The sequence below is a fragment of the Psammomys obesus genome, unplaced genomic scaffold, assembly GCF_907164565.1.
Source record: "Psammomys obesus unplaced genomic scaffold, mPsaObe1.curated_primary_1811, whole genome shotgun sequence".
NCBI lineage: Eukaryota > Metazoa > Chordata > Mammalia > Rodentia > Muridae > Psammomys > Psammomys obesus.
Window position 1 is genome coordinate 46136 of NW_026587215.1, and position 22275 is coordinate 68410.

The 22275-nt window shown below is 51.6% G+C and overlaps 1 protein-coding gene across 1 annotated transcript in view; it reads right to left on the minus strand.

Annotated features, from left to right (window-relative positions):
- Myh9 (myosin heavy chain 9) overlaps positions 1 to 22275 on the minus strand; it is an 83435-nt gene that overhangs the window by 9000 nt on the left and 52160 nt on the right. Inside the window, exons 10-28 of the mRNA XM_055602932.1 lie at positions 21485 to 21580; positions 20563 to 20681; positions 19072 to 19224; positions 18024 to 18197; positions 16340 to 16513; positions 14548 to 14662; positions 12434 to 12627; positions 12228 to 12349; positions 11067 to 11136; positions 8882 to 9042; positions 8006 to 8114; positions 6908 to 7039; positions 5921 to 6127; positions 5379 to 5516; positions 4715 to 4838; positions 4043 to 4214; positions 2517 to 2729; positions 1844 to 1988; positions 138 to 344 (exon numbers count right to left, since the gene is read on the minus strand). Of these exons, the coding sequence (XP_055458907.1) occupies positions 138 to 344; positions 1844 to 1988; positions 2517 to 2729; positions 4043 to 4214; positions 4715 to 4838; positions 5379 to 5516; positions 5921 to 6127; positions 6908 to 7039; positions 8006 to 8114; positions 8882 to 9042; positions 11067 to 11136; positions 12228 to 12349; positions 12434 to 12627; positions 14548 to 14662; positions 16340 to 16513; positions 18024 to 18197; positions 19072 to 19224; positions 20563 to 20681; positions 21485 to 21580 (2825 nt within the window). The remainder of the gene's footprint in view (positions 1 to 137; positions 345 to 1843; positions 1989 to 2516; positions 2730 to 4042; positions 4215 to 4714; positions 4839 to 5378; positions 5517 to 5920; positions 6128 to 6907; positions 7040 to 8005; positions 8115 to 8881; positions 9043 to 11066; positions 11137 to 12227; positions 12350 to 12433; positions 12628 to 14547; positions 14663 to 16339; positions 16514 to 18023; positions 18198 to 19071; positions 19225 to 20562; positions 20682 to 21484; positions 21581 to 22275) is intronic.

Consider the following 22275-nt stretch of genomic DNA (forward strand, 5'->3'; position numbering starts at 1 on the left):
GAGTGCCCAGAACTGTTCTGGCGAAGCTGGACTACTCTTTGAGTTGAACCATGAAGGCCTGGCTGATGAGCTATCATGAGGAAACATGCTTATCGGGCAGCAGGTGAGAAGGGCCCACGGTCCAGCAGGAGCCTCACCTGCAGCTTGGTGACCCTATCGGCCATCTCGGTGCGCACACGCTCTCCCTCGCTGAACTTGACCTGCAGCTCCTGCAGCTGGGCCTCCACCTTCTTGCGCTTGTGCTCTGAGTCGCCCTTGCCCTGCAGCAAGGCCTTCACCTCATTGGCCAGCTCTCCTCGCTCGTTCTCCAGGGTCTGTTTTGCCTTCTCAAGCGTAGCTTTTACCTGGAAAAGGAGGGCAAGGGTGTATTGAACATTCAGTGTCCGGTATGTGGCTGGACTGTCCCTTTTTTTTTTTTTGAGCTTTTCGAGACAGGGTTTCCCTGTGTAACCTTAGCTGTCCTGGACTCACTTTGATGTAGATCCTGCACACACAGCAATTGAGTTGCCCTGCGTGTGCCACTCACGACAGAAGCCCTTCCCCCCACCCCCTCCGGACTCACTTGGTAGACCAGGCTAGCCTCAAACTCACAGAGATCTGCCTCCCTGAGTGCTGGGATGACAGGCGTGCACCACTGCGGCTGGCCATGCCTGGACTTTCTAAAGTCACTGAAGAGGCAAGGACTCAAGGTCCAAAGATTGCTGCCACTCTCAAGAGTCCTGGAGAAGGAAAGCCTCGGCTGCATCTATTCTCAAATCCCTAAGGGTGTGTGGAAGAATACTGCCAAGCTTTCCCTCTCCGAATAGATGGAATAGTCCAGTATATGAAGTTTCGTGAGTTATTTATAGATATTTTAGCAAAACTCATAATACAAGGAAAACTGTTTCTAGACTTGAAATCTGATGTTCAAAGCAATAATGTATGAAGTATGAAGGTGTCAGGTGAGGTGGCCCATGCCTTCAATCCTAGCACCCCGGAGCTAGAAGCAGGTGGATCTCTGTGAGCTCTAGGCCAATCTGGTCTACATAGTGAGTTCTAGGCCAGCCAAGATGATATAGTGAGACTCTATCGCAAAAAACCAAACAACCAACCAACCAAAGAACAAAACAAAACTATGAAAACGCAACTTAAAAAGTGGGTGCAACAGCCCCAGTCCACACAGGACTGAGTGGGCTTCCCGAGGTCAAGGGTAACAGGGCCCTGAGCGAGCACAAAGCAATGCTGTAAAAACACTATGTAATAGATTGCACAGTGTGAGTGGAGGTGGAATGAGGTGTTTCTAAGCGTCCTAGACGGCCACCTGGACAAAAACTCTTGACTGCTCTAGCTGCCACAGATAGTGACATGAGCTAGAAGCCAAAGAGGCAAAATTTGTCTGGAAGGAGCAGCCAGCTATCAATCGCCTGGACAGACAACACCAGGCTTTCCCAGTAAGACGCCAGCTGAACATTAGCCGGGAGTGTATAAGAAAGGACCTCCCAGTCAGAAGAGACCACTAAGGCCCCCTTTGGTTCAGGTCAAGCTCATGTCCGTTCCTTGAGTTTTCTGGTCAGGTAGGGCTTTACAGATAAACACGCTTCATTGATGAAGCATCAGCCATCCAGACCCTTTACAATGCGATTAATTCAACCGCAGGTAATCAAGACAGCCACCATTTACTGACAGAGAAACTGAGGCATCGAGGATCTCATTTGCGCAGCTCATTCTGACAAAGCTGGGCCAGGCCTTGGGTGCGGGGCAGCCTGACACTGCACCCTCCGCTCTCCTCTGCAGTGGTTTAGATGCAGCAAGGCCCATCTGGTCCCTCCGCAGGCATGGGCCACCTTCCCCAGACCTCCCATACCCGCTTAGTCTGCTCCAACTGCTCAGCCAGCTCCTCCACAGCCTGCGAGTGCTTCTGCCTCATCTCCTGGATCTGGGCCTCGTGGGTCTTGGCCTCGTCCTCGAGAGTCTTCTTTAGGATACTCACTTCCTGTTCACGTTTCGACCTGGACAGAAAACATGCTCAGAGTGAAGGCCAAGCATCTCTCGGGGTGATGCTGACCTTGGCTCATCTCTGACGGCAGAAGCCTAAAAGGGGCAGAGCCACTTCACATAGCTTCTCTCTCCCCTAGTTTTTAAAGACAAGTTCTCACATTGTGATGCTGGCCTTAAACTCGCTGTGTAGCCAAGAGTGACCTGAATTCCTGACGCTTCTGCCTCCATCTCTCAAGTGCTGGATTACAGGTGTGAGCCACCACAGACAGACTCCCAAAGTCTCCCTAGCACTGCCCTCCTTCCTTCATCCTCCTCCCTCCAGCCCAACCTATCATGCACACTGCAGAGACTTGTGCCTTTGGAGCCCTGGGGTCCACCCTGTCTCAGCAGGGCTTCTACCCAGTGGAGGAACCCTGGACATGCATGCTCCCTGATTCATGCACAGTCAAACCAGTGTGCGCACGCGCGCGTAGAGGACTGCACCTTGGCCAGCCCTCCCCAGCTTCACCACCTCCCCATCGACATGCCAGGTAGCATACCTCAGTTCCTGCTGGGCAGCTGTGGAGTCCAGAGTGTCCTCCAGCTCTGTCTTCAGTGCCTCCAGCTCTTCTCCAAGATCCCGTTTCTGCTTCTCAGCTTTGTTCCTGGAAGCTCGCTCAGACTCCAGGTCTTCCTGGAGCTCGGAGATCTGAGCTTCCAGTTCTCGAATCTTCTTCAGGGCCATGTTCTTCTGGGCAGCTTCTTCCTCCACTCTGCCAAAGAGGTCAGTGGCATCAGTATGAGGCCGCTCTCACCGGCAAGGAACAGAAATGCGCAGAAGAGCCTTAGGAAGGTGGAGCCGAAAGCAGCGCCTGGCAGTCACAGGCATGGACTGAGGATCAACCTCAGCAGAGCGGAGACACCCCAGGTGTTTAAGAGCAATACCATCTGGAGCTGGAGAGATGGCTTGGAGGTTAAAAAGAACACTGGCTGCTCCTTCAGAGGACCTGAGTTCAATTCCCAGCACCTACATGGTAGCTCACAACTGCCTGTAACTCCAGTTCCAGAGGATCTGTTGCCTTCTTCTGAACCCCACAGAGACACACGAAGACACACACACATAATTTAAAAATATATATTAAAGAGACATACCAATTGAGAACTAGACAACAGAATTATTTCATTTTTTAAATTAAGATGGCCTTAAATATATAAAAATTCAAACATTTACTGAAAAGATACAAAAAAATAAAACACAGGTCATGATAACTATATTTAAGTAAAAATGTGGATGTACTATGAATTCACATGATTAAGAAGAGCTCTTAAGGGGCTGGAGAGATGGCTCAGTGGTTAAGAGCATTGACTGCTCTTCCAGAGGACCCGGGTTCAATTCCCAGCACCCACATGGCAGCTCACAACTGTCTGTAACTCCTGTCCCAGGGGATCTGACACCCTCACACAGACATACATGCAGTCAAAACACCAATGTACATAAAATAAAAAAATAAATGTTAAAAAAAAAAAAAGAGCTTGTGGCAGATGGAGGGAGAGAGGGAGGGGCTGTACATGCAGGACAGGGCATGAGAAATCTCAACCTTCTGTTCAGTCCTTAAAGGAAATGTACACAGGGCATTGTGGCTCAGCAGGCCTGCAACCAAACCTGATGGCTGAGTTCAATCCCTGGGGCCCACAGAATGGAAGAAGAGAACTGACTCAGGCAAAATGTCCTCCGACCTCCACATGTGCACCACGGCACATAATCCTTGTCCCCCCCCCCCCAATAAATAAATATAAAAAAGTATTAAAGAAAGAAATTGTTTTTAGTATATGCCTATAGCCACAAAATGAACTAGAAAGAAAAGAGCAGGGGGCAGGAAACCTGAGGGGAAGTGGGCAAGGAAAGGGAGAGGAAATGGGTGGAAGAAGGGTAGGGGAGGGAGGACAGAGAAAGGGTTGTAGATGGCTCTTTGGGGGATTAAACCCCGGGACCACACTGTTTGTTGTGGATCAGAAGGGTCTTGCCTCACTCTCACTGCAGTACCAGGAGGGGTTGGGGAACCACTGCACAGTAGCTGGGCCTCACCTGGCCAAGGCAGCCTGTAACTCCTCCTCTTTCTTGGCCAGCTGCATCTTGAGCTCCGCGATCTGCGCCTGCAGCTCGGCGATCTGGTCGCTGAGGTCGGTGGAGTCTCCCTCCAGCTTGCGGCGGGTCTTCTCCAGCTCCTGCCGCTGCTTCTCCTCTCTACGGAGGCGCTCTGCCAGGGAGGGCAGGAGGGGACACAGAGCCCTCAGTGGCCACAGGCTCTCTGACTGCTCTTAATTACTTGAATGACCCCAAACACTGTGCACTTGAAGGACACACGGACGGTTTAGAGGTGCTCATGCACTCAGTCACACCCAGCTCTGAGATGAAGCTACCAAGGCCTCTGTGTACCCAGGGCAACACGGCACCTGGAGTTTGCTGCTTCTTCCCATCACAGCTGCCAAAGGTTCAACAACCTCTGAAATAGCGGTGCCTGACATATGCCATATCAAAGCTTCATGCTTATCACTCCTCACACAGGCAACCGTCCACCCATACAGTGATGAGTCTGCAGCACAGACTCCCAGGAGAACCAGATACTTATGTTCCTAAAGTCCAATGGCCCTGTCTTAAGGCAACGGCCTAGCACTGCGCTGGGCCCAGCTTGTGCACAGCTCACGTGCACAACTCCACACTCTGGTGGACAGGACACTCATGGCCGGCATGCCTCACCTTCCAGGTCGGTGATCATCGCCTCATGCTTGTTCTTGAGCTTGGCCAGGCTCTTGGACTTCTCCTCCTCTTCCATGAGGTTGGTAGTGAATTCAGCTATTCTGTCTTCCAGCAGCTTCTTCTCCTGAAGGTGGAGGAAGAGTATCAGTGTTCAGCGTTGGCTAAGCACACACTTCAGCTCCTCCAAAGACTCGACCAGAAATGTATGAGCCAAAGTTAAAGCAGGGCCTTAAACACTGAGCCAAGTTCATAAGGATTTACTGAATCAAATAGGTGGCTGACAGGTCACTTACTGACCTGAGACATCTGGGTAAATTCACATCCTTTGAGACTAAAAATGTAGGCACCCAAGACCTCCCTGGAGTCAGGTAACAAGGACTGCTGGGTGTCAACTAGTTTAGGGAATGGACAGTGGTCCTTCCCCTAACCCGTAAGAGGTGTGTCCTCAGTCCCAAAAGCTGGTGAAGCGCTCCACCAGGGCAAGCCTCTCCCTCAGCCTCCTCATTCAGGAGAAAACCCCTATGTACAGGGTGCTGGTGTACCCTGGGAGAGGCAGCCTACTGCCGAGCAGAGCCATGGCACTGCGGGTGAACAGGCAGGCAGGCATGTCTTGGTCTGGCTCTGCCCTGCCTTCCCCAGGACTGCGTGGATCACCAGTCCCCACCTTGGCCAGTTTGCAGTTCTGGTCTTCCATGATGATCTGGTCCTCCTCCAGTTTCTTCAGCTTGGCCTCGGTGGTCACCTTCTCCAGCTGCAGCTTCTGCCGGGCACTCTCCTCCTCCTCCAGCTGCTCCTCAAGTTCCTGAAGGGAGAGGCGACATGAGAAGGGCATAGGACACACACACTTGGCTGGCCCCTACCCGGGGAACCTGTATGTGAACTGGGGCACATGACTGATGTAGCATTACGTTGTTACCAGGGCTGCTTTAGCCAGCATGCCACAAAGAGGGCCACGCTGAGGCTGAGGCACAGCTATTTCAAAGAGAGAAACTCGATGGCCTCAATGTCTAACTGGGTAGAGCTGGTGGGGATGGAGACCCGACTTTGTGAGGGAACCTCGCAAACAGCAAGCCTCCACAGAGATGCCCAAGCGGACAAAGTGTCAACTCAATCTGTGTGCCTGTCTTGTGCCACAGGTTGCTCATAGCTGCCAACCCCTTAAACAGCCCTGTGTGCCCTGCCCTGGCTGGCAGGAGCAGGTGGTACCTGGATGTTCTGCTGCATCTTCTTCTTCTCGGCCTGCAGGTGCTGGCAGCGCTCCTCCTCCTCCTCTACCCTAGCCTCCAGGTCATGGCAGATCTCCTCCAGCTCCTGCTTCTTCACTGTTAGGCGGGCCCGAAGCTCCTCAGCCTCAGCACACAGCTCTGTTTCCGCCTGCAGCTGCTCCTGAAGCTGCAGCTTCTCTGCCATCAACTGCAAAGGACACGAGCAAAGGCTAAGTTCCCTGTGTCCTCCTTGTAGTTCAGATGGGAAATGTCCCCAAGGCAGGCACTACAGGCTCGGTTGCCAATTGATGGCATTGTTAGCTGTTGGAAACTTTAGAAGCAGAGACCTAGTTGAAGCAAGAAGGCCACTGGGCCATGCCCTGGGAGGGGATACAGAGGCCCTGGCCCCTTCCTTCCTCTGCATCTGCCACACAAAGGAGTGAGTGGCTCTGCTCCACCACACTCTCTCTGTGACGGTGTTCTGCTTCAATCAGGGTCCAGAAACAACAGAGCCACTGACCACAGGCAGAATCTCTTCATTCCCTTTTTCAAGTTATTTATCTTAGGTACATTGCCACCGCAACAGAAAGCTGATATATACTCTTTAAGCAGCTCTAAGGTGGGTGCTTATGGCTCAGGCTCCCAGCCCTCTAGGACATGGACAAGACCCGCTTCTACCCAGAAGTGCTCAGGCTCCCACACGGCCCCTAACATCCTCTACCTTCCCCCAAGAGCTTCACACTCCCATAAAATGGGCAGAAGGGTTATATGGCAGGTTGGGGGCTTAAACTTCAATCTCCACCCCACTGAGCACCCTCCCTTTAAAACACATGTCTATGTATCAGGGTGGTGTACAGAGATGCTGATTACTGCTCTCCCACTGGACCGTTTTTTTTTTCCTAAGCTGAAACCAGCCTGCTGGCTGCTGGCCAATAGGGGGCAGCACTGAGAGCAGCTGGGCTTGATGGCTGTAGCCTCTGACAGCTACCTGTGACTGCAGAGTCTCCATCTCGGTCAGCCTGTTCTCCGCAGCTAGATGCTTTTCTCGAACCTTCACCAGTTCCTCCTCCTTGGCTAACAGCTCATCCTCATGGCGCTTTGAGTTCAGCACCGGCTTGACCTAAGAGAAAAGACAGAGGCAGAGTGAAGCCTGGCTGCCCTAAGTTCCCTCAACAGACCAACTATTGGGGGAGGCGGGGAGGGGGGGAGGGGGGAATCAGGTACAACCTTCCTAGAGGTCAGTCTGGTACAACACGCCACAGACCTCTGACCCGCTCAATTACACTGCAGGACAATCATCTCTACTATGTGCATAAAGATGCTCATGACAGCACTGTTTATAGTGCCAGATTTAGGAATGATACACAGATCCAACTATCCTCTAGGGAATGGCTCCCAAAAGCTGATGCTGACAGGAATTTTAAATAGAAAGACTGTGTACACAAGTCAAAGCTTAGCTATGTAGGAATGCATACAGTTTACATAGCTGAGATTTACGGCAAGTGAGAATAAATACTGAAACATCACAGCGCTGGCTCAGAGTGAAGGGCCTATGAGTGAAGTTTTATGTTCTTCCTAATGCTTTTTGGTATTTAACATATGTAATACATTACAAACTAAAGCAGCCAGAACAAGTTGCAAAGGAACTTTTTTTTTTTTTTTGAGTCAGGGTCTCTATGCAGTCCCTCGCTGTTCTAACTATGTAGACACACAGATCCACCTGCCTTTGTCTCCTGAGGGCTGAGATTAAGGCACATGCCACCACACCCAACTTGCAAAGGCAGTTTTAGAGATTGGGGATGCAGAACTTCCAAGAAGCTAGCTGCCACAGGGCACCTCAAGAGGCTAATGTCTTCCACATGGGGCCAGGTAGGACAGGCCCTTACCTAGAGGTGCTGCTCTCTAAGGTGGCCTAGCCCAGGCATTGCCATCCACAGCAAACAACTGGTACTGCTGGCACACACTCTGGACAGGAACAGGTTAGGTTCATATGGCTGGGCCCACTGGCATGGAGCTGCAGAAAGCTCGTGACGTGGGCAGCAAGCCTACATGATTGGAAGAGGCCGAGTGCCTGTGGAGAACCCACCTTGGTGAAGAGCCTCCACCACTGCCAGTTGCGCAGCCTGAGGTAGGCGGCACAGTTCCTCTGTAGGACCTTCATGGCAGTCAGCTGCTGCTGCCTCTTGGCGAAGGCCCTGCAGGTGAAGAGCACGGTCAGCAACTCAGCATTGGAGAAAGCGCATACACACACACACACACACACACCAACAACTGGCTCATGAGTCACTGAACACACAAGGAAGGACAAAGGCTCAGCACATCCAGCCACTGCCCTCCAATGGGGCACTCACAGGAATAAAGGACGACAAAGAAGCAGACCCCGCTCAGCGCAAGATCTAACTGTGGCCTTGGTCATGAGTGCCATCTGTGCCCAGGGGACGTGGGCCTGGGCTATTCATCCCTGCTGCCTCCCTGCCTGAGCCGCTGGTGGTGCACAGGGTCGAAGCTCGGCTGATGTGCTTCGAACGTGGGTAGTAGGCTGTGTGTTGTGTGGGAAAGCTCCATTTCTCCCAGCACTACAAACCATGTTCGTCTTCGGAGCTTATATTGGGGCATGCCCTGAAGCTGAGCAGAGACTCAAGGACCAGGATACTTTGCCTGCTGCCCTGCAGCAGGGGAATATAAACATGCTGATTTTACATTCTGACCTAGGATGCCTCCACGCAGCATAAGACTCCATGAGGTCAGGCCCGGAGAGGCCTGGGAGTCATCCTACACAGTAAAACGTGAGGATTACAGTAGGGAGACACTTGGGACAGATCAAAGCTCAGTCGACTGGCTCCCATTTATCCCTCTAGACTCCTTCACAACAGCCATCTCTATGTATCAACAGGAGAAATCCAAGAAGCAGGGAGCCAACAGGAGCCTAAGGCCTATCCCCAGGCTGGTCTCTGCAACTTACTTCCTGGCCAGGTAGCCTCTGCAGCACGCCTGGAAGCCAATGATGACGTCGGTGATCTTCAAGTCCCTCTCCTCCTCCAGGTGGGCTAGCACGCCTGCCCGGAAGAACACTTTGCTCTGGCCGATGCGGTACAGGTTGCTGTCAAGCTCCAAGGCTTTGATCTAGAGGGAGGAAAGCAGACGGTGTCACTCTGTACACTAGGAGACGGTGTCACTCTGTACACTAGGAGGGATGGCCAGGCCTGCCTCTGCCCAGCGGCCCAACGGCCCTCAAAGAGTGGCTATACCTCCTCTAGGAGCCTTCTGCCTCGAGACCAGAGAACATGGGACTCGAGGACAGTGAGTAGGAATAACGGAAGCAAGGTAACAGACCAGACTGTCAAAGACTCCCGAGACCACGTCTATCTCCTGCCTCTGCACCCTGAAGTCACAGTCCACAAATGCTTGACCAGGACACACTTCACTGTGAGGCAACTAAAATTCACTGGCACCAAGATTAAAGCAGGGGCCCTCTGGGTCTCAGGACCCAACATCACCTAGAGACCCTGGTCTGTACCCTCTCCAAAGCCACTTCCCTCAACTATAAAAGGGAGTGATGCTTCAGTTTGAAAGAGAAAACAGACACAAAGCAAATGATAGTGCCTGCTTTCTGGCAGGACTGTGAACTACCCAAGAGAAGGTCACAAGCACTCAGTACAGACAAGTCTTGGTCATCACGACAAACTCTAGGAACTCCAGCCAGGGCAGCAGCATTCCTTGGGAAGCCCATATGGTAGGGTATTCTCTGCTGTCAACTGGCTGGGCTTAAAATCACTCAGGAGATACAGCTCTGGGTGTATGTGTGTGAGGATGCTTCCAGAGTTTACCTGAGGATGGTATAGGCGACACCATCCTATGGACTGGGGTCCTGAATGGAAAGGGAGAAAGGAGAAAGCTGCAGGGCACCATTCATTTCTCCTGCCTGATGCGGATGCCATGTGACCGGCTGCCTCGCTTTGTCGTCCCCAATGCATCCTCTTCTCCATCGTGACAGACTCTACCCTCAAAATGTGAATCAATGCAGACCCCTCTCCCTGAAGTTGCCTTTCATCAAGTAACTAATACAGGTAGATAGGCGTTAGATAGGCGTATCAGCCAGCCTGTCTGTCTGTCTGTCTGTTTGGAAGGGATTTAGAATAAGGTCTCATTGGCATTGTCAATGAGTAGTTGGATTCTAGAAGACACTTGTTCCTAAATAACCTTGCTAGTCTGCAAAGAAGTCCTGCTAGAAAGTCAGGAAACTAGGGATGGGGGCGAGCCTGTCCCCTGGCTGTCCTTAGCTCTCTTACAAAGTGACAAGATTTTTTTTCCCTGAAAAGCCAGAGAGAGGACTTTGGTCCCTGTAGGAGGCACATAGCCCACCTCACAAGAAAGTGGCTAAGGGTCCATGGAGACTAGGTAAACCAGACCCCAGGGGAGACTTCCCCAACCCGGACCCGCCCACTACTGGCTGATAAGCATCTTAACAGCAGGCAGTATCCACTTCCCCCTCTCGATCTCTAAACCTCTGTTTGTGAGAAGTATTAAAGTTTCTGTTTCCTTCTTCTAACTCCTCATCCAGGAGCCCTGTCTCCGTGACTCTTTGAAGCCAACAAGCAGTGGCTGCTCACAATGGCCAGACTAGGAATAAGACGCATAAGAAGCGCAGGAAAAGGCCCAGGGGGAGACTGAGTCCCAAGTGTGGCTATGGAGCACTGGGACCACTGGTCACTAAACTAAAACCCAGAGTGGGCATTGCACATCAAACCAGGGCAGAAGGGTGTAAGGCGGGGAAGTCCAGATGTTGGGTTAACCCCAGGACCACTCACAGTCCCGGCTGCCTCAGTGGACACACTGAGCACAAATGCCAAAAGAGGCCAAGAAGACAATAGAACGTTCCCCAAATAGAACAGACCAACTCTTGTCAGAATCCTATCTCCTATGGCCTAGTACTTGGCTATTTGTCCTGGTTCCAGCATATCCCTGACTACCCAAGACCTTTGAGGGCAGCCTCTCAGGGGACCAAGGATGATCAGAACCTGAGCACATGCAGAGACCACACAGCACAGGTGTCCACAGGTCAAAATGACCATCAGACTCTAGTCATGTGAGCAGCTGTCACCCAACATTCAAAGATGGCCACTCCAGGGAAGTGCAGCGGGACTCACCATGAGCACGCACGCCTGCTTCCCATCCATGAAGCCCTTCGGGATGGAGTTGGGTGTGAGGATCTCATACCTGAGGAAGGAAAGAGAAGTTGGTCTTCCATCCATGCTTCACTTCTGCATGGACTAGAGCTCCGTCGAAACCTAAGTCCGCCCTTCTGGTATAGCAGGGACAGGGTGCTGCTCAGTGAGTCTCCCAAAGACTCACCAACCCCAGCCACACCCTGCTCCTTCTTTGGCTTAATGGCCGAAAAGCGAGTGAACTTGGAAAGATGCTGGACTCCAGGAATAAGCTAGGGGCTGTGCTTTTGCTCCCTGTTATCTGCAGTCCTCATCTGGGACCCAGGGACAGCCATGTTCACAGATTCCCTGGACACCAGAGATTGGCCAAAGGAATAAATGGCTGCATCAGGGCAACCATCAGCACCCAACAGTCACTAGGAAAGAAAGCACAGACAGTGGGGAGCTGCAGCAGTCCCCACCCCACCCCTCCATTCCATAAAGTCTCTTCAGTGGCCAAGCACATGGCGCTCCCTTTGCCACAGCACCCGCCAACCATCAGTCCTGGAAATGAAACCCAGCACAACGTTCCTTCTGGTGATATGATGGGACCACTCTCCTCGTGTCAGCCGTTGTGCTGGGTTGGATGAGATGTCTCCTGGACATTTGAATGCAAGGTCCCCAGCTGGTGGCCCTGTTCGGGAAGCTTAGCATGGCCTTGTGAGAGGAAGTGTGTCACTGGGGATGGGTTTTGAGAGCTTAAAGACTTGGTGTCATTTGGAGTTTGTTCTGCTTTCCATTTATACTTCGAGATGGGAGCTCTCAGCTTCCAACACCAGTAGGGGCTGGCCTGCCTGCTGCCACACTTCCCTGCCCTGATGGCCATGGACTCTTTCTATGAAACTATAAGGCCCAAGTAAGCTTCTCCTGCTTTAAAGTTGCCCTCATGGTATCTTATCACAGTAACAGAAAAGTCAGCAATGGCACTGGAACTAAGAACCAGCTCCCCACAGGGCACAGAGGAAGGGTGCATAGAGAGCCGGCCAGACCCTAGTGTTCATAGAGGGTAACACGGCCCAAGCTGAAGGTTCCTTCAGGAAGCAGTCCACATGATGCTTATCCCACATGTGGCCTGGGCCAAGCAACGGGCTCAGGCCAGCTCACCTCTGACGGAACTCCTGGAAGACCACTCTGTTGGGAAAGCCCTGGCGGCAGATGCGGATGCCCTCAAGGACACCGTTGCAGCGCAGCTGGTCCAGTACCAAGTGTGGGTCCAGTTTGCCAGCCTGGGGAGGAAAGTGCATTAGATGATCTCACTGCTGTAACCCGGGAACAGCTGTGTCCTGACCCGCCGGGCCACGTGTCCGCACCTTCTTCTCGTGGTTGGGAATGATGCAGCGGACGAAGTTGGGGTTGGTGTTCCTCAGCGTGGCCATGAGCTTGGCCAGCTGCTCCTTGTACAGCTGTCCCACGGTACGGAACATGCCCTTCCGTGTCTTGAACGCGCCAGGTAGTGCCGTCTCAGACATCCCGGCCACCTGGTCCAAGCCAATGATTCGATCCACTGTGAAGAGCAGAACGCTTGTGAGTGACAGTGCCACATCAAAGGCTCAGGGGGCACAAAAGAGACAGATGCCACGACGAGGAGGAGGGTCTGTATGGAGCTACAGGAACCTTCTGCTTGGGGCTCAGAAGTGCAAAGGTCTCTGTATAGGATAGACCTGACCTGGGCAGGAGGCACAGGAGAGCAAAGTACCGAGGCATATCTCTAGGGCATCGCCAGGGATGACCTTATGCTCATGTCCCCTACCCTCGCCAACTCTGGAAGCCCCTCCTCTCAGGGAGAATCAATGAAGTTGATAATGTGTTTGGAACAGAGAGAATTCCCTGAGGCTGACTCTGGGAAGGTGTTAAGCCTGGCTTAGCACATGTAGGTTCCTGTGGTCCTAGTATCTCGAGTTCATGGCTGCCTTTGCTTCAAAGCACCGGACCAGGAGCCAAGCACTGGGATGTCCAGATATGCTTGGCCGTCATAGACAGGATCAGGGGATTTATTACATATGGTTCTCCCCCAGCAGACATGTCTAAAGCAGGTACCAGGACAGCCCACGGCAACACTGGAAACCAAAAATCCAGGGCTGGCCCCACGTGGTCCCAAGGGTCTCCCTGGAACATTTACACAGTATCATATGGTCCTTGGGAGCTGCCCACAGGTCTTCGTCCTCCAGACCAACCCCAAAAGACATGGGAACAACAAAAACAAATGAAACCAAAGTCAAAAAAGAGCCACTGAGATAAATTTTGAGCAAGTGCTAGTGTTCTGAAGGCTTCTGTCACTAGATGGAGGTTATGCGCTCTCTGGCAAAGCCTGGTTCCGACGCCTGTGTCACCAGAGCTCTCGTATTTACATAAGGACAGTCTAAAAAAGGAAAAGAAGAAGGGGCTTAAAATGGAAGCCACAGTGGAGCTGCAAGCCATTTGACCTTGGTACCTGCCATGGGGCTTATTTACTGGCCACCAAAGCCTGGAGGTGAGTGGCTGGAGGAAACACTTGGTCCTAGAGAGGAAGGGAATGTGGCTCCATGGCAACTGTCCCTGTGTGTACCCTGCTGCTGACCTACATGGCTAGTGCTCTCTGGATACCTGTTGAAGGATCATACAGCTGCCCTTCAGCTAAACACACAGCAGCACACACTGCACCTGACCCTCATGCAAGACACACAGCTGTCCAAGCAGAAGACACAGCCTCTAGCGGGAGCTCTGAGGATGCCAGCGCTTTCATGGTTTCCCTACCTGTAAAACTCATCCCAACAGAGTCCCTCAGAAGCTTGGCTTCCTGACAAAGGCCTGTGCCAGGCATCCTGAGGGCAGGAGCCCAGGGCAGCACAGGGAACACAGCCAGGCAGGAGCAGCCATGGGATAAGGAAAGCAAGACAGAAACGAGCAGAAACGTGCACAGCCCTGGGTATGCGACACAAGAGACCACACTCCGGGCGGCCAGTCACCTGATTCTAGGTGGAGAATGGGAAAGCGGCGATAGAAATAGGCTCTCTGAGTGTTCTGCATCTCTGCAACAGAGAGGTTAAAGCAAGACCCAGGCAGAGGAGAGGAAAAAAATGAGAAACAGAAAAAGAACAGCTTCAAAGCAACCAGTCTACCAAGAAAGAGAAGCAGAAATGCTCGGATGCTTGGGGACCGCAGACCTGTATGGCAAAGGCTGGAACCACCTGGGGGTTGGCCACCTGTGGAAGGTTCTTGGCCAGACAGCCAGCCCAAAGGGGCCTTTGCCCTGGAGGAGACAGCTATGGTGCTGCTCAGGGCAACCTGTCCCTTTCAATTTAGACAGACCTTCCTTGTGAGAGTCACAAAGAACGAAAAGCACCAGGCTTGTGTCAGGCTCTGTGTATAGTGGCTGGGTTCTCTGCAGACTGAGAGGATGATGGCCTACTACGTGTGAGGCAGGGGTGGAGGGCAAAGGGCGTACCATCCTTCCAGAGCTCAGAGACAAACTTGTCTGAGGACTGGTGAAGCAGCGTGGCGATGTTGTCATTCAGAGGGTCCATGTTCTTCATCAGCCACTCATCAGCTTTATAATCCACCTGGGAAAGGCAGAGATCTGATCATGAGGCGCTCTAGGGACACACTCTCCTAACGGGTATCAGGGACAGGGAGATCCCTTGTGTGAACACCCTCTGACCTGGTACGGCTACCCCCAAGAAGCAAGCTGACAAGTGACAGAGGCAATAAGATGTTCTCTGAGGTTGTAAATGGAAGCCAACCGTTAGGAACACTACAAGCCAACAAGGGACAGCTGAGAAAATGATGTCACAGCTAGACTCAGAACACCGTCTTCTTTAAAGTAATAAGAACATAAGCACAAATCCTTTTTATGTCTGCATCACAACATACTCCGTGTTGACATTTTTTTTGTAGTCATAAGACAAGCTATTTCTGCTTTTTCTTGTCTCCTTGGAACACCCACGTTTTCTATAAATGCATACATTGTTTTAATTTTTTTTCAAACACATGCTCGGTAACACAAGTCCTACTCTCATTGAAGAAGGTCCCAGAACAATACAGGCAGAGCAGCTGGCCTCTTGGCCTCCCTGTCTCTAGTCCACATGGCAGGGGCTACCACTGAGGAACAGAAGATCCTAAGATCTGTGCATACGGGCTGTAAGATGGCAATCCAGAGTGGGTGCTGAGCAGCTGCCCTGGACACAGATATGGAGCAGCTAATTCCATCATTCAGACCCTGGGTGGCAGGCAGGGTGTCCCTCTTCCCATGTGATACATCACAGGGCCAGAGACATGTCCTTTGAGCTTCTGTGCTGGTAGCTGGGCACTGCTGGGAGGTGGGAGGGAGCGTAAGGCCAAGAAGCCTTCTGTGGGCAGCTGTGTAAATAGTGCTTTGGGTTTTACTGTATTTTTCTGGGGAGTTTTAAGAGAGTTGCTTCAACAGTCTTAGGAAGCACACAGCAGCCTTCACAGGAGAGGGCAGGCCAACGGGCCAGGAGAGCACGGGAAAGGTTCGAGGTCACCACTGAAGAGGTGCCAACTCAGTCCAGACCGCGTGTTTCAGCTAGTACTGAGGACTGCAGAGAGCAGGGACTGCTGAGCGAAGCGAGGCTTCACTCAGCACAGACTAGGCTAGGCTGAGGTCCCAGCGACACACAGACTGGGATGAATCCTAGCCAAAGGCCAAGTGCAGCTCTATCACAGACCAACCGTGCAGCCCCACGACAATGGCTATCGACAGCAGGGGCAACTCCTTTCCCCCGGAACAGAACACAAATGGCAATGTCTGGGGACAGTGTGGGAGGGTGCTACCGCCGGAATTCTTGTAGGAGAAGCCAGAGGTGCTGCTCAGCACTGCAGCGAGCACAGACCAGTCTCCATAATAAAGACAACTGGGTTGCCAGAGGCACGGAAACCCTGCCCTGGAGCACTGACCCACATGAGCTCACTTCAGGAGATGGAAACTCAGAGAGATTTAAGCCCCTTACCAAAAGCTACTCAGTTTGTAATCACCAGGCTCTCATTTCAGCTCCAGATTATAGCCACAGCCCCTCCCCGGCTAAAACACATTACACCGCAGCCGTGACACCCCAAACATATTCTACAAGCTTCCAAAGCCACAGCTAGGCCTGTGTGAAGGGGCTTTGAATGGCTTACTGCTGTTACCAGCACATTCCCGAAAGCTGCTTGGGCCACACCTCCACCCAGGCTGCCCTGATTCTATGCTCGTGGCGGAGAGTGGCCAGCTCCTGTCTCACCTTGCCAGCATAGTGGATGATGCAGAAATCCGCTTTGTCCTTCAGCTGCTTGGGCTTCTGGAACTTGGGGTGGGTGCCCTGCTCCTGCACCACCTTCTCCACAAAGCTCTTGTCGGTGGCTTTAGGAAACCAGCACTCCTCGTCCAGCAGGGCCAGGATGCCTGGGGGACCCGCCTGGAGGAAGGGCAGCACGGGCACAGGGTGAGCAGGATATGGAGCTATGCCCACCCACGGGAGAATCTAGGGTTGCTGTGGGAATCCTCAGGCTTCTCACACAGAGGAAGGAGCACTCTCCAAAGGGGGACAACAGTGTCATTAGCAAAAGGACTTGAGTTAAGAATTCTGTTTCAAGACGCTTCTGGAGTCTGGACTACAGCTGAGAGATGATGCAGTGTGGCGGGTCTGCAGCCATGGCCATCGCTAGCAAAGCGGCAGTAAGAATGACAAAATGGGGGCTGGAGAGATAGCTCAGAGGTTAAGAGGACTGGCTGTTCTACCAAAGGTCCTGAGTTCAATTCCCAGCAATGGTTGTGAAATGGTGGTTCACAACCATCTCATCTACGGTGAGATCCGATACCCTCTTCTGGCGTGCAGGTGTATATGTAATAAGCTAAACACTGCACATATAATAAATAAATAAAAATCTCTAAAAAAAAAAAAAAAAAAAAAAAAAATGACAAAACGTGCAGCCCCACCGCCACACACAGCCCAAGTATCAGATCTGGAGTGCGTGGCGGCTGCCAAAGTGACTGTCCCTGGATTAAAGGCCCCTCTGCCTAAGCCCTGGCCCCCACGCAGTGTCTACACCACTGCTTAAAGGAGCCAAAAGGCCTAAGATAGCTCCTGGAAGAGAAGAGGGGCCCAGAGACCCAATGGCCTTCTGGACACTGAACTTCTAAGAGGTGACGGTTACTCCAGACATCTCAGCAAATGTATGACACTTTAGAGTCAGGTGGGTTCCTGACAACTATGAAATCAGTTAAGGAGAAAACAAAAACAAAACCTCAAAAGGACAGCATTACCGAAGTACGTTTCCTGTTCCACATCCCACTGCCACTAACGGTGTTTTCAAAGCGATCAGACTCTCTCCTGGGCCTTGTGATTAGCTAACTTTCTCTGTGACTCAATGTCCAGGACACTACAACCAGAGCGTCCACTACAGTCAGGAGGTGACCCAGAGATGGAAATGTTAGGCTCGTTATAATGCACAGACCCAGAAAACCCAACCAGGTGCCCTAAACTCTGCCCGGCAAGAGCTAGAAACATGACCTGCCTTGAGGAGGAGGAAGGCCCCTTCTCGCTTCAGCTATCTCAACAGTCAAGGCCATGGGATAAATGCTGTGGGACTGTGTTGGGACCAAGCAGACAAAAGCTAGGTTTTCTGTGTATGGCTGCACAGTTCTGGGCTGTAGCAGGTGGGGGTGGGAAGATTTTAGTTCACAGAAGCATGCTGCTTTTTAAAGACAAACAGGTCAGTGTCTGCCGAGTCTGAGGAAAAGGGAATGCTCGGCCCCTGTCCTATCCCCCTTCAATCGGCGATGTTGACAAGGGAGGCACTAAGGCCTCCCAGGCACTGAGTCAAGGGCTATAAACACGCCAGACAACACTGACAGGAGGAGGAACTGGGTACCAGACAGCTGGACACTGCAGAGAGGCACAAGGATCAAACCAATGTGGTTCTTACAGGCTTCTCAATGAGATCGATGCAGGGCTGCAGGTCCAGGCCGAAGTCGATGAAGTTCCACTCAATGCCCTCTCGCTGGTACTCCTCTTGCTCCAGGATGAACATGGTGTGGTTGAAGAGCTGCTGCAGCTTCTCGTTGGTGTAGTTGATGCACAGCTGCTCGAAGGAGTTCAGCTGCAGGGAGAAAGAGGCATCACAGAGGTCCCTCCTGCCAAGGGCCCAGGACCACAGCGCAGGAGAGCGCTGGGAAGGGATGCCTGTAAGCAGTGTCCAGGATCTGCCGTACATGTGCCCTACTCCACAGCAGGAAGCCTTTGTCTTCTGAGGAAGGCGGCACCCTCTAGCAGGTGCACCCTCTGACAAAGCCTTGCTCTACATGATGATATGAGATACACAAAGAGACTTAGCGAGAAAAGGTGTTTTGCTGACTACCTTAATCGAAACACCAGGATATGGAAATACATCTGTGCTCATCATGAACAAGGATTAGCTGTAGGTTTCCTCTCCAAAACTGACACACAGATGAATATAAATGACCGCAGCAGATCTCTGTGACTCGACTGTGGATTGGCTACATCAATCTGCTGCTGATACCATTGTGGCTGTGGACTACACTCAAGCCACAAGCGAAGAAGATAAAACACTTCAGTGAGAAGTCAGTGAAAACTGAAGACCCTGTTTCCCAAATCTAAGTTCTTCCCTGAGCTCTCCAGTGGGTGGCAGATACAAGATCTCACTAGCTCTTCCTACTAGATCTCAAAACCTTCATGGACAGAAACAATGTGTGGCCTCAAAGTGTACACCTTGCCTGGGAAAATAGGTGAGCAGGCAGCATCTGCCCATTAAGTCTCTAAGTGCCTAACCTGAAAGACCCGCCCTCTAAAGCTGCTGGCTGGCAATGAGCATACTCCTGTTTGGTTTAAAACACACACCAACAGTGTTCCAATGCAAAGAAGATGGCAGTATGAGCAGCTACAGGACCATGACAGAAAACAAACAAACAAACAAACAAACCACTTATGGACCCAAGGAGATGGCCAGAGCTTACATCAAAGATCTCGAAGCCGGCAATGTCCAGGATCCCAATGAACGAGGCACCCTGCCTTTTGGTCTTGTCCAGAGCTTTGTTGATGCGAAGCACTAGCCAGCGGAACATCCGCTCATAGGTAGCCTTGGCCAGGGCCTCAATGGCAAAGTCAGCCTAGGGACAACATCCAGAGACATGGAGGTCAGAGCCCAGTAACTTCACTGTGAGGCTTTCCCCAGAGAGAGCCTAAGCACAGAAGATGGGGAAAGCCTCATACAGATTCTCACTACTGAGCAATGCCAATGGCTGGAACGCCTCTATGTCCCACAGCACAGCAGACCCAGATATCTGCGAAGACCGTTGGGTTTGTTTGCTTGTTTAAGGGGGTTTCTCTATGTATCATTGACTGGACTGGACTGGCTTTGTAGACCAGACTGACCTCGAACTCAAGAGATCTGCCTGCCTCTGCCTCCCCAAGTGCTGGGATTACAGGTGTGTGTCACCTCACCCGGTTTGCAAAAAACCTTTATTAAACAGTTGCATAAATTTTTTACAAAAGCAGTAAAATCCCAAATAACACAGGTGGGAAGGAGGGTAAAGATTAACCAAGACTGGCCATCTGCTTAAGTTGCCTCAGGACAGGCACAAAGGGGTCATTCCATTGTTCTCTTGTTTTGCATGTTTCAAAACCTCCATAATAAAAAGCCAGAATTGAAACCAAGTAAAAAGGAAATAAGTCTGCAGGAAATAATAATCCTCATGGGTAAGACAATAACCACTATTGCTGAATTTTCTGAAGTGTTTGCGTAGCATTTTCTAATGGGGGGGGGGGAAACAAGGTTTCTCCTTAATTATTATGGACACAAACAGTTGGCAGCAATTACACACTCTGGCTTTTGAAACAGCCTTCTTGTCTTTCCCACAATGGCCCTATGCAGGAGCAGCCACAGGCGCCCAGGTATCCAGGGGGCTCCTTTAGGAAGAGCCTTGACCAATGCCATCTTCTAAGAGTTCACTCAATCAAACCCCACGACCGGAGCCATGGGAGGAGGAGGAGGTCTAGCCTTTGAGGCCATCAGGCCCAGGAATGACAAGCACATTTGCTTGGCACAGACAGGAAATCCCCTGCTTGTCTCTCAGCACATGTGGCAAGGCAGCAGGTGGTAGAGAAACAGCCACTTGGCCTGAGCCTCAAAGATGATGGGGTCACTGCTGGCACCAGGAACCACAGAAACAGTAGAGCCTCATTTTAAGCAGAGACAGGATGTGGCGTCATCTTGAACACCAAGCTGCCTGAAGGTACACTTTCCAAAGGTGCCCTTGGGCATGTCCCTCAGCCTCTTATGTCTCCAGGAGAGTCACCCTGATCTCTGAAATGCTAAGGTCTAAATAACAAGCCTAGTGAACAATCTTCACACAGCTGGCAGCCCAGAACAGGCCTTGCACTACACAGCTGCAAGAACATCTTCCCACGGAATGTCCAAGTCATGTGACAGAGGGGAGACAACATACCTGCTCTTTAGTCTGTGCCTTCTGCACATAGTCTCTCCCCACCTTGATGCGTGGGGTAAGGATGCCTCTGGTGAAATCAGTCACGTTGATCCCCAGGAGATGGGACACCTTCTGAGCAGCTGATATATTGAAAAAACAAGGAAAGGAGTGAGAAATGGTTCAACTGAGCCCGTGGGTAGCCTGTAGCCTGCAAGTAAAGAAAGGTGCAAAGGCAAACGCACAGTCACTGACTGAATCTTGCCACAGCGCAGGCCATGGACATGGCAACAACACTTTTGGCCCAAACTAGCGTTGATGTAGATCTCTACCCAAAACTAGGCCTTCAAGGGGGCAGGCCCACCCAAAGCACACCCAAAGCACAGCAGTAAGGATCCAGTACTGGCCACACAACACGCGCTGAATGCTTTTAACAGGCTGTAGGAGAAGACAAGGCTGTAAGACTCAGTAACTTGAACAGGAAACAGCAGTGGCTGACGAGGTGAGTTACATGGTGTCACATCCTGACCAGCGCAAGGACAAGGCTCGGGTTACTCTGTCCCGCAAGCAGCAATGGCAGCAATGGCTTTTAGCACCAGGACAAGCGGTTTGACTTCAGAAACAGATGAGCAAAGCTCAGGCCAGGAGAGAAGGTCCCCTAGCTCACTGATGCTTGCTGTGCATTTTACATCTGTACAAATGATGCAGCTGGAGGAAGGCACAATAACGCACAGCTGTAATCCCAGCCACAAGACCAGGGGACAACGGGATATTACAAGCTCATAGCCAGCCTGAGCAACATGGTGAAATACAACTCAAGAAAACCCCCAAAGTCAGGGGGTTACCCACCCACAAACACAGACAAAGTTTAAGGGGGGGAGGGTTTGGAATTTCTGCCAATGCTCTCCTAAGCATACCCACACTTCAGAGGAGAGCCTGGTGCTACCTGTATTGTCCGGCATGGACGCCTGGTCAGTGTTCCGCTCCTTCTTGAAGACAATGTTGCCAAGCTGAAGGACTCCTGAGATGACCCGTAGCAAGCCTTTGTTTGGGAGAGACAGGTCAGAGTGGACACAGGTTAGAGAAAGCTGGAACCAAGGGTAAGCCATCCGCAGGGATCCTTGCCTAAGCATGGGTACCGCACTTGGTGGGGTGCCTGAATACCAGCACCCCATCTCTCAGTGGGGAGTTTACTGCCTTGGGGGCTCACTCTACTCAGGATGGCCCGTCTCTCCCAGACCTCAGCTTGACAGCACTGTTCAGACATGAGGACTGAGACATGTTTGACCTTTCTTTTTCTTGGGGGGGGGGGTGCGCGTTTGTTAGTTTTGTTTTTGTTTTTTGAGACAGGGTTTCTCTGTGTAATAGCCATGGCTGTCCTGAAACTCATTTTGTAGATAGATCAAACTCATAGAGATCCACCTGTCTCTGCCTCCCAAGTGCTGGGATTAAAGATGTGCGCCACCACCACCCAGCCCATGGTTCAACCTTCTAAACTTCCAGTAAGGACATGGTTCTGGCCCAAGGCCCATTGCCTGTTTTACTGGAACACAATTATACCCATCTGTTTAAATAGTGTCTGCCACTGAAGAGAGATGCCTCTTCCACATATCATCAAACAGCCAGAGCTGTTTCCTTTGCTTGCCTGTGTAAATGCCTGTGGTGTCACCAGGAGCAAACCCTCAAGCCTATTCCTTAAAGACTTCCTTCCACTACACAAGGATCCCCAGCACCAAA